Source organism: Cyprinus carpio, chromosome B11 (genome assembly GCF_018340385.1).
Source record: "Cyprinus carpio isolate SPL01 chromosome B11, ASM1834038v1, whole genome shotgun sequence".
NCBI classification, from domain to species: domain Eukaryota; kingdom Metazoa; phylum Chordata; class Actinopteri; order Cypriniformes; family Cyprinidae; genus Cyprinus; species Cyprinus carpio.
The window spans coordinates 15,708,904-15,724,660 of record NC_056607.1 but is presented as its reverse complement, the minus strand read 5'-3'; the positions used below and the strand labels follow the sequence as shown (position 1 = coordinate 15,724,660).

At 37.1% G+C, this 15,757-nt stretch overlaps 1 protein-coding gene across 5 annotated transcripts in view; it reads right to left on the bottom strand.

Annotated features, from left to right (window-relative positions):
- The window catches only part of LOC109098936 (pleckstrin homology domain-containing family G member 5-like), a 34,329-nt gene that overhangs the window by 5,268 nt on the left and 13,304 nt on the right, over nt 1-15,757 (bottom strand). For all 5 annotated transcript variants that reach the window (XM_042734159.1, XM_042734161.1, XM_042734160.1 and 2 more), the window contains 8 exons: nt 11,163-11,304; nt 10,884-10,983; nt 9,550-9,610; nt 9,232-9,323; nt 9,004-9,140; nt 7,965-8,125; nt 1,212-1,403; nt 290-451 (listed from right to left, as the gene is read on the bottom strand). In XM_042734159.1, the coding sequence (XP_042590093.1) occupies nt 290-451; nt 1,212-1,403; nt 7,965-8,125; nt 9,004-9,140; nt 9,232-9,323; nt 9,550-9,610; nt 10,884-10,983; nt 11,163-11,304 (1,047 nt within the window). The remainder of the gene's footprint in view (nt 1-289; nt 452-1,211; nt 1,404-7,964; nt 8,126-9,003; nt 9,141-9,231; nt 9,324-9,549; nt 9,611-10,883; nt 10,984-11,162; nt 11,305-15,757) is intronic.

The following is a 15,757-nucleotide window of genomic DNA, read 5'->3' as shown; positions in this document are numbered from 1 at the left end:
GAATAAAAAAAGCACTGTTTTGTTACTGTAGTTACATCTAGAAAATCATCACAACAAGAGCAATAAAACATCCATCTCCATGACAGTGAAAGCCTAACACCAAAACATTAATGGAAAAGCTATCATGAAACCATTCATAACTGGTTACAGTCATTAACCTGACAGAATTATTATCAGACATAAACTCATATTATGTTAATCCACATTTTATTATGGGTTATAATGTCTGAATGAAACTTTATAAAAATTCCCAAAGTGACAAAAGCAATAAGCAGAGTAGCGCATTTACCTCAGGATTGTCTAAAAGCTGCTTCCAGCTCTCTTCTAGCTCCAGGTTGGGCTCCTCTTCCCATGAGTCTCTGTGGAACGAGAGCTGAGGAGGCATCTTGGGTAATCCGAGCATAGTATATGAGTACAGTTTACTCTGAAGCTGTTCCACGCGATCACACTCCTGAGAAGAGAAATGTAAATATTTAAATTGGAGAGAAAATCAAAAATGAATTAGTTACTAGTTTCTTTGAATAAATAAATAAAAAATAACCCAGTTAAAGCATTTTTCTATATTATTTTTTCCTAAGCATAACGAAATATTAAAAACAACAACAGTTGAAAAATACTGTATTTATTTTACCCCATTATGTTAAAGGGATAGTTCACCCAAAAATAAAAATTCTGTCATATTAGACACAATATGATTACTCATATACTAGACACAATATGATTACTCATATCAAGAATATGGTTTATTGTTTTTAGCATGGAGTAAATCTCAAGGCACATTTAATGATCTCATAAGCAGCAGTCACCATTAAGCAGGCATTGTTGTCCATACCGGACCAACGTCAAGCTATTATGTGATTTTTACAAGAGTGACATAGAAAGGGAAAGAGCCCAGGCTGAACTTTAACCCCAACTTTACACTCCTGAGCCAGAAATCTCTAGGGCATGCTAACAAAAAAAACACAAAAGGTCCTGCACGTGAGGGAAAACTGAGTGTGGACTTATAGGAAAAGTCTACTTGTACAGTTTTCCTGTTTTTGGTTGGCCAATTTCACCCTTAAGTGGTGCAATACTTTAACAAATTGATATCTCTCACTCACTCAAGTGTGAAATGCAAAAGGCTTGCCAAGAATATGTAAGTGCTTGTTTTGCATACAAGAAAGTGCCTTGCACATGTAAAACAACAACCTTGGATGCTCACAGATGCTCACCTTCCCAAGAGAGCCGTTTCCTGAGTTGGAACTGAAGAGGCCGCTGAAACGGCTGGCGGCACGGTTCCTCCAGCGGTCTGTACCCGTGGCAGATCCTGGGAGAGAACCGCTCAACTGGGATACGGAGTCTTGACTGGCGGCGCTGGCATCGCCCAGAAACTCCGGCATGTTCTTTCGCCTACGCGTTTGACCCTGTCACAGACAGAGAGTGAGAAAAAGACAAAAATAAAAAACAGGAAAAGTTAACAGAGCCCATTGTTTGAATTGAGGCAAGCTGGGCAGTCCTGGACCCCCCATAAGACTTAAAAGCTCAAAACACAAAGAACACAAAAGATAAAAAAAATAAAACTTTGTGTGTGTGTGTGTGTGTGTGTTGGGGGGGGGGGGGGGTTCATGTACTTTTTAAAATAATAATAAGTATTTACAAATATTTAACAACAACTGTAATAATGTAACGTAGTAATAATGATAATACTTATTATTTAAACTATTTATAGTAGTATTGACACACTTACAAAATTGACTAATTTACTAAATTGTACATGTGCCTTTATTAACTTCTGATCACCTTTAGGAAAAAAACACTCAAAAATATTTATTAAAAACAATAACAATTATTTTTAAATTTAATAATAATAATAATAATAACGTTGATTACATTATTGATATTTTATTGCAATTTTTGTTAATTCTATCATTAATTATAAATAACAATAAAACAAATTTAAAACACATAACAAAACACACAAAAAAACATATAAAAATAAAAAGATAAACAGATATATATAAATAGATGTTTCAGATGGATTTAGTTTACCTAATGTGTGTGTGTGCGTGTGTGTGTGTTAATTCTGTAAAATATAATTGACTTCTGATCACCTTCAGGAAAAAAAAATGGGCAAAAATGTTGCATTTTATTTATTTATTTACTTTTAGAACAGCAAACAAAACACAGACAAGTTGAATAAATCAACAATGTATCAATAGTCAAAGAGGAAACACTTCTGTCATACAAACTTTGACAACAAGTCAAAGCAGCCACCTTTTATGAAATCGCCAGCCTAAACTATGGAATTTTAAGTGCCAGACATAGCCCGGCTCTGACAGGTAAGGAAGTGCAAGCAAAACACTCAGGACATTTATACATAAACAAAGACAGGCCTGTTCTCAGACAATCTCTTTACGTTCAGGGACATCTTTCACCTGAGGATGGGACAACACGTGTGTTAAAAAAGAAAAAAAAACTCTGTTGACCTTAGGGAGCACATTCAGCTGTCAACAGGTGAAAAGGCCATCTGGGTTTTGCCAACATTCTCTGCTCAGAAAGGTTAAAGCATTAGAGACCCGACTGACAAGAATCATCGAACCCTGTGACCCGAGCCAGCGAGAGGAACCCTACGGCAACAACAGGAAAAGAGGCAAGGCATGTCTCGGAAAACAGGGGAACGGCTTTTCCCTGTTCACGACAATGGAAAGAAATGAAGAATGCATGAGTGTAGCGGGGAAAGCCACTCGATGTCCCTCGGGGCTCATTACTTGGACATTGTGTTCTGATGATGCTTTTCTTTTCAATGGAAAATGTCCTTTCAATGGGTTATTTTTCATCAGAGAATTATCTTGAAGATCTTCAGGCTAATTCATTCGGCAGTGTTCTGTGCCAATGCCAATGTTTCTTAACCAACAGAATGTTCTGTGCCCAAGATGGTCCTCATGATGTAGACAAAAGGAGATTTGTTGCTTACCCAGATCGATAAACATTTCTAGATCAACTCAATATGTCTTAGCTCTGATCAGAGAAATTCACTCACCAGATGAAAAGCAATGCTTCCCTACTTGCTGCATTTGACAGACCATACTGGATGCAGAAAACTAATTAAAGTCATCCTTCAAAGATGACAAGCTGACATTGTCTTGGTCCTTGTCCATCCGGAGAACCTGTTTGACTCATTTGTTTGGTCGGTTTCTCTCTGAGGAACACAAAGTCAACATTGCGCCTTGACAGCATGTGATGATATTACATTATTATATTTCCAAGAGCGATCCCAGAGACCTCTGTATACACTTAACAATGCCAACAAAGTAGATTTTGGCTCAACCGCTAATTTTAAAACAAGGACAAAACCATTATATTTGTAATGTTTTTTAAGAGATGTGGGGATTTGATTAGAAAGAGCAACACAAGCACTGCAGGCAACATTTTTTCCTGTCAATTCCCAGACAGACACTCTTTGAACATTCATATTTGATTAAAAATGGTTTACACGAACCTTGCAGACAAAGCCAAAGTGTCGAACACAGAAGACAAGCAATAATACGCTCACCGTAGATGTCAGAGGCATTTCCAAGGCAGTCCACAGCATTGCACGGCATCAAAAGAGAGCCAGGCCCATGCTGCTCCCAGAATGAATCTCCTACAACCTGCTTCCCTCTTGTACCCTCACAAACGCTACATTGATGTCAAAGGACTAGTGCATTCAAATCCACTTCTACAGGTTTGTCGGTTTGCGTGTATATGTGCGTGCGAGTGAACCTGAAAGAGACTGAGAGGACTGAACTGTAGACCACTGCATTGCTAAGGAGGGCTGGCCGGGTGTCATAGTAACTGCAGAATCCTGCCCTCCTATTGTGTGAGCAGGAAGAGAGGGGAAAGGAGCAGGGGAGGAGGAGCTCCTTCTGCTACCTCAGCTACCTCAAACAACCGATCCTAGCAGCGGCTCGCTTTCAAATCAACAGCACTGAACGAGTGACATGAGCGGACTGCAAAACAGTGTTTATAAAAAAAATTTTACGAATCAAAAATATTTTCAAAATCAATACTATAATTAAAAACTAAAAAAAATTAAACAAATCACCATAATCACTAACAGTTATAACATAAATCCTTAATACGGTTTGCTTGATATATGTGGCCACAGCTGGTCATGCATACAAAAATTTACTCACCCTAACATTGTTCCAAATATGTATATAACAGTACAGAGTGTTACAATTAAATGTGCAAAAACTACTGAAATTATCATTCATTTTCTTCTGAACACAAAGTACGATATTTTTAAATGAATCACGATCGTTCATTTGGTTAAGACACAGTGATCCAGATAATTCTATGAGTAATTCTTGTTAAAAATTTATTCCAACAATTTCTTCTCTCAGCACTGTGAATATGCAAACTCGTTTGGGGTCCTTTTGTCTTTGTTGCTGAGACGCAGCACACAATTCTTCACTTTCTGGGCCTTGAACATGGTGACAAATCCAAAGGTAACTTAAATGAGTAATTAATGACTTTTCATTTTTGGTTGAACTGCCTCTTTAAAAATAAAGTGACTAAGCAATAGGTGCTTGCGAACAGTTCTCACGTCTAAACTGTCCAAAACCAACACTGAGATCATTTGCATTTTGCCAAGAGTCTCTCTGAGTCTAAACTGTCCAAAACCAACACTGAGATCAGGTAAGGAAAGCAAGATTGGTATAGTCTCTGCTGAGCTCTCTGTCCTCCTGATAAATCTTAACAGCATACAATATGCTAATGGATATATTATGTCTGTTTTATATTATATTAAAAAAATACGCAAAATAGCTGACCATGTTGTGTTTAAAATGCATGTTATTTCGTGTATAAGCACTTTTGCTCATGTGATATTGCTAGCAAAGCATCCACAATGTGACACCTTCAATAAATAAGTTAAGAGGTGATGAAGATGAGACATTTTACACATAAAGTACAGAGGGGAAAAAAAAGAAAAAAGAAAAAAATATGGCCAGCAAACCCATTAAACTTTTCAGGTTCTTCTGTACATAGTTACACATTTACCCAGATTTCCCCAGTAAGTAACACGCGTCTAATCATATGATACTGCATAAAGATAACAAGAGAGATAGTTTAAGTTTCTATTTCCCACAAAAGATTCTGACCTTATGACATAAAGAGAATAAAACATGTTATTAATCTTATATAATATATATTAATTTAGCTATTTGGAATAATATTCCATTGTAAAAAATATGACTGACAATTGTCACTGTAAAATGAATATGCATGTACTTTAATGAGCCCTTTATTATCCTAGCTATTATATGACCTGATATAATATTATAAAAACAGTTTAGATTCTGCTGTCACGTGAAGTACATTTTTTAAGGTTATCTGACTTGTTTTTAGAGAAAATAAACCACAAGCTTCTCCTGAACTTAGAGGATTTGAGACGGATATTGAATGTGCATAATGCAGAAATACCTTGATCCCTTGTTTAGTATCTCCCGAGGTATACGTATGGTTGTTAGGAGGGGTTGGTGTAGTAATAGGCATGGGGCTCTGAGGTGGCGTGTCTCCAGCTTCAAAGCGCTGTATGCGGGCAGCCACCAGCCCCTTAGTATGAGGCCTGTGGGCATTAATCCGGGGAAGCTCATTCAGAGGACTGTAGTGGATCAGCATTCCACCTGGAACCTCTGGGAATGTAAACATGTTGGGCACATTCCATGTTCTCTGACGGAAATTCAGCATTTCCACGCTGGCACGGGTTTCACTATGTAAGAGACGTAAAGGTCCGGATTGAATTGCTCCAGTAGATCTAGTCCAAAAATACCTTGAGAATGATTTTAGTCCTCTTCAAATTTCCTGTAGTTTTTAGTCATGGTTGAAAAAAGAAACATAATGGACGATGACTGCACTCGAATTCACCTCTGAACTCCTTCAAATTTGCTCTTCTTTTTCTTCTCTATCTTCCTGTGTTATTCCACGTGTATCTCTCTGCTTGTGCATCAGTCTTCTGATACGACCTTTGACCTTGGTGCCAATGCTGATGGAAGGTGGAGCGAAAGCCACTCTGCTCCTCTTAACGGAGACTCTGTTATGTTTTGTGCCGCCTTTCTCTGAAAGGACACACACTGCTGCCTCTCCAAATGGCATTATCAGGGTGTAGAGCTTTATCTTATCATGTCTATATAGCTTGACAATCACTTTTATGGCTAGTTATGTAAGCCTAACTGGTTACCACACATCTGACTTCAGTACAGTTAAAGCAAACTTACAGTACCGAAACAGCACTGCTGCATTATATCTTAAGAGCAAACTTCACCTGTTACAAATCAAATCAGTCTGAGCTGAAACAGAATCAGTATGTATGAGGACTGGATGAGTACAAATACATTTTGCTGAATTTCAGAATCCAAAAACCCCCAGAATTTATGATAAATATTTTCTGTGTTTCCTCTTGAAAAATAAAAATGAGGTTGTTTATAAAAAGGGGCCAGTCTTTCCCACTAATTCCACAGAATTTTCCATCAGGAAAATCCCGGGTGAAATCAGTTAACCTTGTGCTCTACTGAACTGCTGATGATGCAGACAGAACTTTTGGACAGTCACAAGGAAATAAAATCTCATGAGCTTTGAACTTTGCTCCTGTTTGATACCGTATGCAAATGCTCTATGGGAACTAGAGGTGGCTGATTTCAACACAGGCCTAAAAACACACTAAATTTCACAGGATTGAAATGTGCTGTATCAAAAGGACATGTGTGTTTACTTTATTGGGAAGGTTTCTTTGTTTGATTTTGAGTTTGAATACTCAGGCTGGTACATGTTGCTTATGTGGAAGTCGAGTCATTTGGCAGTGCTATCAGGATTTCCGAGACACATCCCTGTATTCAAACAAACTCAACCCTGAAAGCATCTCTGATATGATCCTAAAAAAGGGTTTAGACTCCTTGCGGTCACTAACTAGGAGTTATACCAGGAGTAAGTGACAGGTGGCAACACAACATTGTCATAAAACAATGATTCAAGTCATTCACAGGGTTTGCGGTAAGTGCTTAAAAAACATTGACTTTGGAAAAACATTTATTGTAATTATGTTTTAAAAAACATATTTGAACAATGGGTGGAAATGCTAGGTTTCAGATGAGAGCAATCATAAACAATACACTCCTACAAGAACAGTAAAAAATATGAAGGAAATGTAACCGGATGTGATAGAAGTGCTAGAATGAACGAGATAGTGATAAAGAGAAAGAGACTGGGGCTAGTTGTCACCTTCTTTACTCCAGAGGCACATACACTACTGATCAAAAGTTTGGGGTAAGTAGGTTATTTTTAGGAAATAATTTATTCAGCAAACTGATCAAAAGTGACAGCAAAGACTTTTACATTGTTACAAATAATTTTGATTTAAAATAAATGCAAATAAATTTTATATTCATCACAGAATCCTGAAAAAATGCATTAAGCAGCACAACTGTTTTCAATATAAAAAATAATGAGAAATGTTTCTTGGGCACCAAATCAGCATATTAGAATGAATTCTGAAGGATCATGTGACACTGAAGTCTAGAGTAATGATGCTGAAAATTCAGCTTTGCCATCAAAGGAATACTTACATTTTAAAGTATATTAAACTAGAAATGTTAACAATATGTCACAATACAAAAAAAAAATTTCTAGCAAAGGCAACCTTGGTAAATATAAGAGGCTTCTTTCCAAAAATTAAAAAGCCCAAACTTTTGAATGGTAATGTATCCTTGCCAAAAAAAACAAAAAAAAAAAAAAAAAATAGTTAATGCCCAACAAATAAAAACACATTGTGGGGCACACAATCACACCAAATACTGTAAGGTAAGCTTCCACCATGGATCCTGTTATTAAGGCTTTTTAATTAAAACTTAAACAGTAAAAGAAACAATATAATTCAATACAAAAAAAGAACAAAGCCCTTGTGACAACTAGCCTATAGTCTTCCCTATATAGAGAGAGTGACCTACCAGGCCAACTAGCAGGTCTGCCGCCTCTCGGCGTCCCAGAGATCCATGCTCTGCTCGGTCAGTAGAAGAACTATGTGTGCTGGAGGACCTCATGATAGGCAGACTGAGAGAACGGGGGTCTTTCACACACCTCTCCACTCTCAGCTCCTCTCCTGGTCGAGCTGCACACACACACACACAATCGTCACTTATGCAATTGTGATAATGCCACATACATTTATCTAATTTCTGATACATTCCCCTTTTGATTAATAATACAGAATTCACCCACAGAATTATTAATATTTGGTCATTTTAATTCCTCTGTAAGGTCAGACTGCTCTTTGGATCATTCTTAAATCATAATGAGATTCTAGAGAATTTTATGCTTACAGCTCTATTTGATGGGGGCCGATTTATTATTTTAACAAATATCTTTTATTCCATAAAATATTTTTCATTAGAAAACTTATAAGAAAGGCATTTCCTCAAGCTCAAACAGTTAAACATGGTGCTAGTAACACCAAGATCATGGGTTCCATTCCTAGGGAATGTATGAACTTTATGTCATGAATACAGTGTAGGTTGCAGTGGATAAAAGCCCATGCTAAATGCATAAATGTAAATGTAAGAAATGCAAAAGTACAAAGTTCTATAGCCATTTCAAGTCTAAAAGTCAAAATCATATAGCATTTTTTCCTCATGCCGTTACAGCCACTTCTATATCATGACAGATGATGGGAAAATTATGCATTGGTATAAAATTCTCCTCCCCTCTGATAAAATGCTACATTGAGAATCACTTCTCCAGCTCATTAAATCAAATATTCAAACTTTCAATCACTCAAAATACATTCCGTCTGTTTATATAGATTTTGAATTTACTTTATATATTAACACTGCAAATATATATTATCTTAATCTGCGAATACTGGCAAATATTAGCTGAGCACAAGTGTTACATCTCTATTTGTACAAAAAGAAAATGAGTGAAGAGATGCAATCAATGCTCTAATATTTACACGAGTTCTGAGATACTTCTGTTTAAGCAGGGCATTACCTCGTACTCTGAGGTAGTGGCCACCAAAGCGGTAGGCTTCAAATCCCAGTGAAAGTGGGGTATTGGACTGATCTAGGAACAGGTTGACCCGTGACAGCTCAATGCCTTTTCTTTCAAATACAGCTCCCAGGACTTCTCTGAAACACAAAGATAACAGGTCAGCTAGCCATGATTCTAAAGGCATTGATTAGTTCATTGCACCACCTAGGGGTTCAAACACAAAATCACCTCAAGGTTTTCTTCTTCACAGCTGGGACGATCTCCATGCTGATGTCAATATTTAGGTCAAACTTCAGAGTAAAGCACTCCTTGCTGGGGTCCTGCAGGAGTGAAGAATAAACCGTCAGCTTATGCTTTAGGGAAAAAAAGCTATCAGTTATCGAGAATACAAACTATGATTAAATAATCAGACAAAGAAATGTCAGGAGTACTGACTCAGAGGTACAATAAGTCTAAAAATCTTGCCTGCAAAACTAAATCACTTGTTTGAGACAGAAGACTGGTACACAGACTTAATAAAAATCAGATCTCTAATTCTTCTCTTACATCTGTGTGTCTGCGTCTGGTCTTCTTCTTAACCAGTTTCATTCCTCCACTCCTGCGATCCCTGAGAAGCACAAAAATAAATAATTAAATAAATAATTAGGAAAGACTGAACCCACAAGCAATGCCAAGGTGTCTTTTTCCCTAACAATAATCCAGTTTAACCAAGCACAGGTATTTAAATTAAGTCATTGTCATTCTTTTCAGCACAAACCACCCACCTTTTATGCAAATCAATCATATTATAGATCACACCTTGTTTAAAAAAGCCAGTGTAATGGGCCTGGCACAACAAGGCACTACTGCCATCCACAGAAAAGAGGTGGTAAACCGAGTTTTGCTAAAACAAGATTAATGTTTACATTTTCTATCGATTATAGAAGCAGAAATACATGAATGATGCGAGAGGATGAAAGACATTTGACCACAAATGGGGGGCAAGAGCATTATAACAGGGCCTGGGTGCAGAAGAGTTCATTTCAGCATTTTAAACAGGTGATTTCACCGATGTTGTGTGGTTCTGGTAAAGTATGCCAGATTGAGGTAGTCTGCTGCTTCAAAACTAGAATTTGTACTGTGCAAACTGAATTAGTCCAAACTTTTATTTCCTAATTTTAATAACTGAATTGTACTTATTACAATTAATTTACACTTTTCCAATTTGTGATCAGCAATAATTTTTACTCACAAACAGCAATTTCTACTTAATAAAATAATGCAGAAATTGACAATGTATAGAATGTTTTAAAATATACATTAATTTTTAAAAGATGTAAAAATCCTTTTATTAATTTCCACGATTTTTCCATGCCTAGAAATAAAAAGAAATATGATCTGAAATAATTTCAAGCCATTCTGGAAGTGTGCTTAGGCCCTCTTATGGGTCACGGCCCCCTGTTTATTACCATATTTGCAAATTTGTTTTAGTGACTTGCGTGCTAATCTATTTTAGTAGTCATAAATCATTCTTGGTGAAATCCCCCCAATGTGCGTAACAAGTAAATATCAGACGTGTTGTAAGCTAAAACTACTTAGACTTTCAAATCAAATTAATTTGTGTAACTCTTCAGCAAGCCTGCCAAAAACACAGTTTGTACCCATTAATTTATAAGGCTGCTCAAGAGGTCAGATTTACACTCTCTCTTCCATTTTTCCATTTCCTAAAGCAGTTTGACCATTAAAAGGAAAAGATAGTCCAATCCCAGATGTTATCCAGTGGATGACGCCACTGGAAAGTACACAGACTTTCTCTTTCATTATTACAAACATTAGCAAAACCCAAGCGTGTGCCCATAATGGACGTAATAATGGAGGGATAAATTTGAAAAAGAACTGACCCTAGGTCAGAGTATCCATCCTCTCCATCCTCCATGTCAGAGGGGGGACCGGTGCGAGGCGGACAGGAACGAGTGGACACGTTCCGGGCCAGGATGGAACCTGTGAAGGAGAGGAAGTGAGGCAACACTAACATCCTGCCAGAAGCTGGTAATAATAATTAACCTTTACACATTCAGTGACAAGTGTCATGCTCATCTTGTGGTCGGCTGATATCTATTTTCATTTTTCAACTGAATTAAAATTGCTAAAACAACTGATAGTTTGAAAACGAGCCTTACTTTGTGGTTGCAGGTCAAACCGTGGATGCCTGTCAAAGAGCATTCCGTCATGGACGACGGGATGGCAGTTTGAGTCACATGACTCACAGAGGTGCAGTGGGCTGCCGTCTCTAAGGTCCTGACACGACAGGTGGTGACACACCTGAGGAATAAATCATGCAGCAATAATGTCAAATTAGCAAACACAACAGTGTGAAATCAAACTGTGTGTGTATCATTTTCTTTTCGGCAGTATGACCAAAACCCAATTTTCCCCAAATTTAACACTGATGTTTCTTCAAATATGGGCGCTTCTGGCCCCGGGGGAATGAGAATAAACCTTCTTCAAGCAATATTTATGCTTTCATTTGTTCATTTCATTTGTCCTCTAAAAATTTTCAAGAAATCCATAATTTAACCATTATTTCTGAAAGATATCAATCATATTTGTGTCTTTGTACTGAAAGCGCCAAAATATCCTTGTTTGTGTGCGAGCACACTTGTCAGAACAGTTCAGTTACGTACAGATTTTAAAATTCAATAGGCTAATCAATGTTTTGGTAACACTTTAGTAGGGAACGAATCTCACTATTAACAATTTGCTTATTAGTAGGGGTTGGAATTACCAGAGGCCTCACGATACGATATTATCACAATACTTGTGTCACGATACAATATTATTGCCATTTTAAATATATTGCGATATTCTGCGATATATTGCAATTTATTACCTTTTTCCAACTTCAAATTATGTCCCCAAAGGAAAACTTTGACAAAATCTGATTTAACTAAAAAGAAATATTTCTCAGTTTACCTCACTTCAGTTTTATTGCTGCGGTGCAAAATGGGATTGTCAAGCAGACAAACTGACCAACACTTTCACAAAACCTGTCAAAAATGTTGTATGCACCTGGCAAACACAATTATTTGTATTACAGTCTAATCTAGTCCACCTTAATTAAATGTAAACAGGTAAGCACCGCTGTGCTACTACAGGTATTTTGAACAATGCAACTTGAACTTGTACAAAAAGTTGTGCAGACCCTTTAGCAATTTGGGCTTTGAAAGTAAATTACTGTTAAATAATAATAAATAAAACATAGGCTTACATCTGATTTGAAAGCCTACATCTGATAACTTTCCGTGATGCCACTATCTTTATTCTACTTACTGCATGCTGAATGTGAACCAGCTGACCTCACAAGAAAAAAAACTCAACACCACCATCTAGTAAACTGTAAAGAAACTGATTTTAATATTCTACCAAATACTAGTATAATAAAAGATAGATACTTTGCGTCCGTGTGTCGATTCAGTATTGCCGCGGAAAATATTGCGATGTATCGATTTTGCCCCACCCTATTAGCATCCATACATATTGGCTGTTTATTAATACTTATAAAGCACATCATTCTGCATGACCACATTCTATATTCCTAATCCTACCCAACACCTAAACTTATCAATTTACTAACTATTAATAAGCAGCAAATTAGGAGTTTATTGGGGCAAAAGTTGTAAAACATTTGTTAAAAGCGAGAACTGGACTTTAAAATAAAGTGGACCAGTATTTTTACTTCGGTGATCTAAGTGTTATAAAGCTTGGATCTAAGATAAGAGTTAAACAAAATCTATACATAAAAGGCATTTATTTATTTAGCATTAAGTGCCGTAAACGAGCAAGTATCAAAGAGTATCACAGTATCAAAAATAAATCATGATGGCATCATAAAATATTTCCAGGAGCACTTATCACATAAAAAAAGTTGTAATCTGTTAGTTTGAATAAAAATCAACCATTTAGACACAAAAAGTTAAAGAAACTGCCTGCTGTGCTATTATGCAACATTATGTTCCCATAAAGCTCAACATACCATTAATTTACATCATCAGCACTCTTACCAAAGGCTATTTGAGAGTCAAGTTTTAAGGCCACAGCAGCGGGAAATGAAGTGTGGAAAGATAGAAAAAGAAAGAGGGATTAGGACCTCCTGGTTGTGTGCTTCCTTCTATTGTTCTCCTGATATGCTTCACAACAGAAGCAGCTCACACTCAGACAGAGAACAAAGCAAAAACCTGAGCCCTCATATGAAAAGTGGCGATTTTTCTCTTCATGGCTACTTCTCAAACAGCTGATTCATAAACAAATTCAGTACAGGATCAAATGAAATCCACTCAAAATATATTCAAGTACACATACTCAAACTAAACCTTCTGAAGGTGCCAAAACAAACGCGTCTCCATGCTGAAGTAGTGATGAAGCGCCTGAGCACTTTCTAAGAGAAAACCACAATAAGTGAGTAAGCAAGACTGAGGGCATGTGCCAGCAAACCGACAGGAAAATGGGCAGATTCTAGCGGTTACATAATCTCAAAAACCACACACTGAAAACTAATCATTATGACTGAAAATGTGAAGACTTGCATTCATGATCAATTATATATTTATATATATTTTTATCAATATAGTTTCCAGCTGGGAACAAAGCAAAGCCAGATTGCTGCTCATAAGTTAAAATTTAGGGCTAAATAAGGCTAAGAGGAATTACTGCCAAGCCAAACTGTTACTTTATCCTACCTGGGACTTTTCCCCCCTATTTTTCCTTTGTCTTCTTACTAGAAATGCATTTGCAATGAGTTACAGTAAGGAAAAAAATGTTGCGAAAGCCAGGAGAAGCACTCTGAAAGCTGAAACAATGCCCTTTTGTTTCTTTTGTTTGAGCTTGTCTTATTTGTTTCATACTTCAAAATGAATATAATTTTGAACACTTCCAAATGAATAAGTTTCGAAGTCAAGGAGAATAACATTAACCCAGCGACCATTGTTGCATCCCTCATTGCAATCTAAAATTATTCAGGTATGTGTCACTGCTAGAGATCTGCTATCAAAGGCCATATGAGTATTTCTCATGCATATCTTTATAAAAACACACACACACACAAAAGTCTGATGAGAAATACAATATAACAGTAATACTGTGAAATATTATTGCAATTAACATTTTGTATTATTAGCCATGTTGAAAAGTTTATACTGTATATAAAGATCTGTTCAAAGTCAAACAGCACAGCAAGGTTTACAAGGCCTTGTAATTACAAGATCCGTCTTTAGTTTTGCCCCACATGACCCCCTAAAGTCATGTTAATAAAATCAGCTTGTGATTATCTTGTGCCGACGTTTCGAGCCTGGAGAGGACTTCAAAAAAGTCCATTACTGTTCTCTACTTGCAGTTATCACAACCTAAACAACCTCTCAACAATCTCAAATCAGTGTACGCCCATATTTAAAGGTCACTGTAAGAAGAAAAGTTTTTACAAATGACCACAACGTGCAATATCTACGAAACAATAAGGAATGGCACTGTAAACAAAAAGCCATTGAAGGAAAGCACACAGACTTTAGCTACCTCTTAGATAACTAAGAGCGAGAGACAGAGAGAGCGAGAGAAAGAGAGAGAGCTAACTCTGTCATCAGTTTGGCTATGCCTCATTTATCTGAGAACTTTCACACATCTGTGGTAAAAACCGCTGCTCAGAGACTTTTTAATAACAACCATAAAACCTCAGCTGTCGCCGTGAAATAACATAGAATGATGCATTCATGACACACACCTGATGCCGGTGTCACACACATGTGTGTGTGTGTGCGTCTGCCTGTCTTTCTCTCCCCCCAAAAGTGACGGCTTCTGTAAGAATAGCAGAGAACGATGTAGAGTCTCGGGACAACTCGATCCTTTGAGTGGCCAACGCTCCCCTCTCTTGCTCTCCCTCTCTCCCCTTTTCCACTTCCTCTGCTTCCTTCCTTTCTTACTGGCTGCTTCTGAACAGCTCAGAGTCTGTGTGTGTGTGTGTGTGTGTGTGTGTGTGTGTGTGTGTGTGTGTGTGTGTGTGTGTGTGTGTGAGGTAGGTGATTCAGATAGAGCAGCTGTGTGTACAGACTAATAGATCTAAAAGAGGGTGTAAGAGCAGTTGCGGTTTTCCAGCCACACCCGCTCCCACTGATTTTGCAGTTGTCCAACCACCCATACAAAAAACAAACACACTAAACTCTGCCTTGCTTATAATCTTTCATTGCCTATTCTCATTCTCTGTTCTCGTTTTGACTTCAGTCATTTATCATCTACAGTGATCAGATGAAACATGCAAATGCATGTACAGTAGGTGTACTATTAGTGCTAGGCTAAAATATTTGCACTGTAATCTTAAATCTGGCCGTTTTGAGATGATCAGCACTAATTGTGTCTGTCTGGTCCCTTAAAGGCAAGTCAGTCCATTCGGTGGCCATGTTACTGACAGACATACAAGTATAGCTCCTGTTACTGGGAAAGATGGAAAACTACAAAATAGGATTACCAGCTAATTAGCAAGTGAATTCTAATTAAAAAGAGCATGCATGCTAATGAAACGGTGTTACATTCTCTTTTTTTGAGAATATTAAGCAAAAGAACCAAAATCAACATAGAGTAATTTCTAAAGGATTATGTGAAGGACAATTCAGCTTTGCCATCACAGGAATAAACTACTTTATAAAATATAACTGCAATAATATTTCATATTAGTACTAAATAATTGCAGCCTTGGTGAACATAAGAGATTTATTTTTTTTAAAAAGTCATA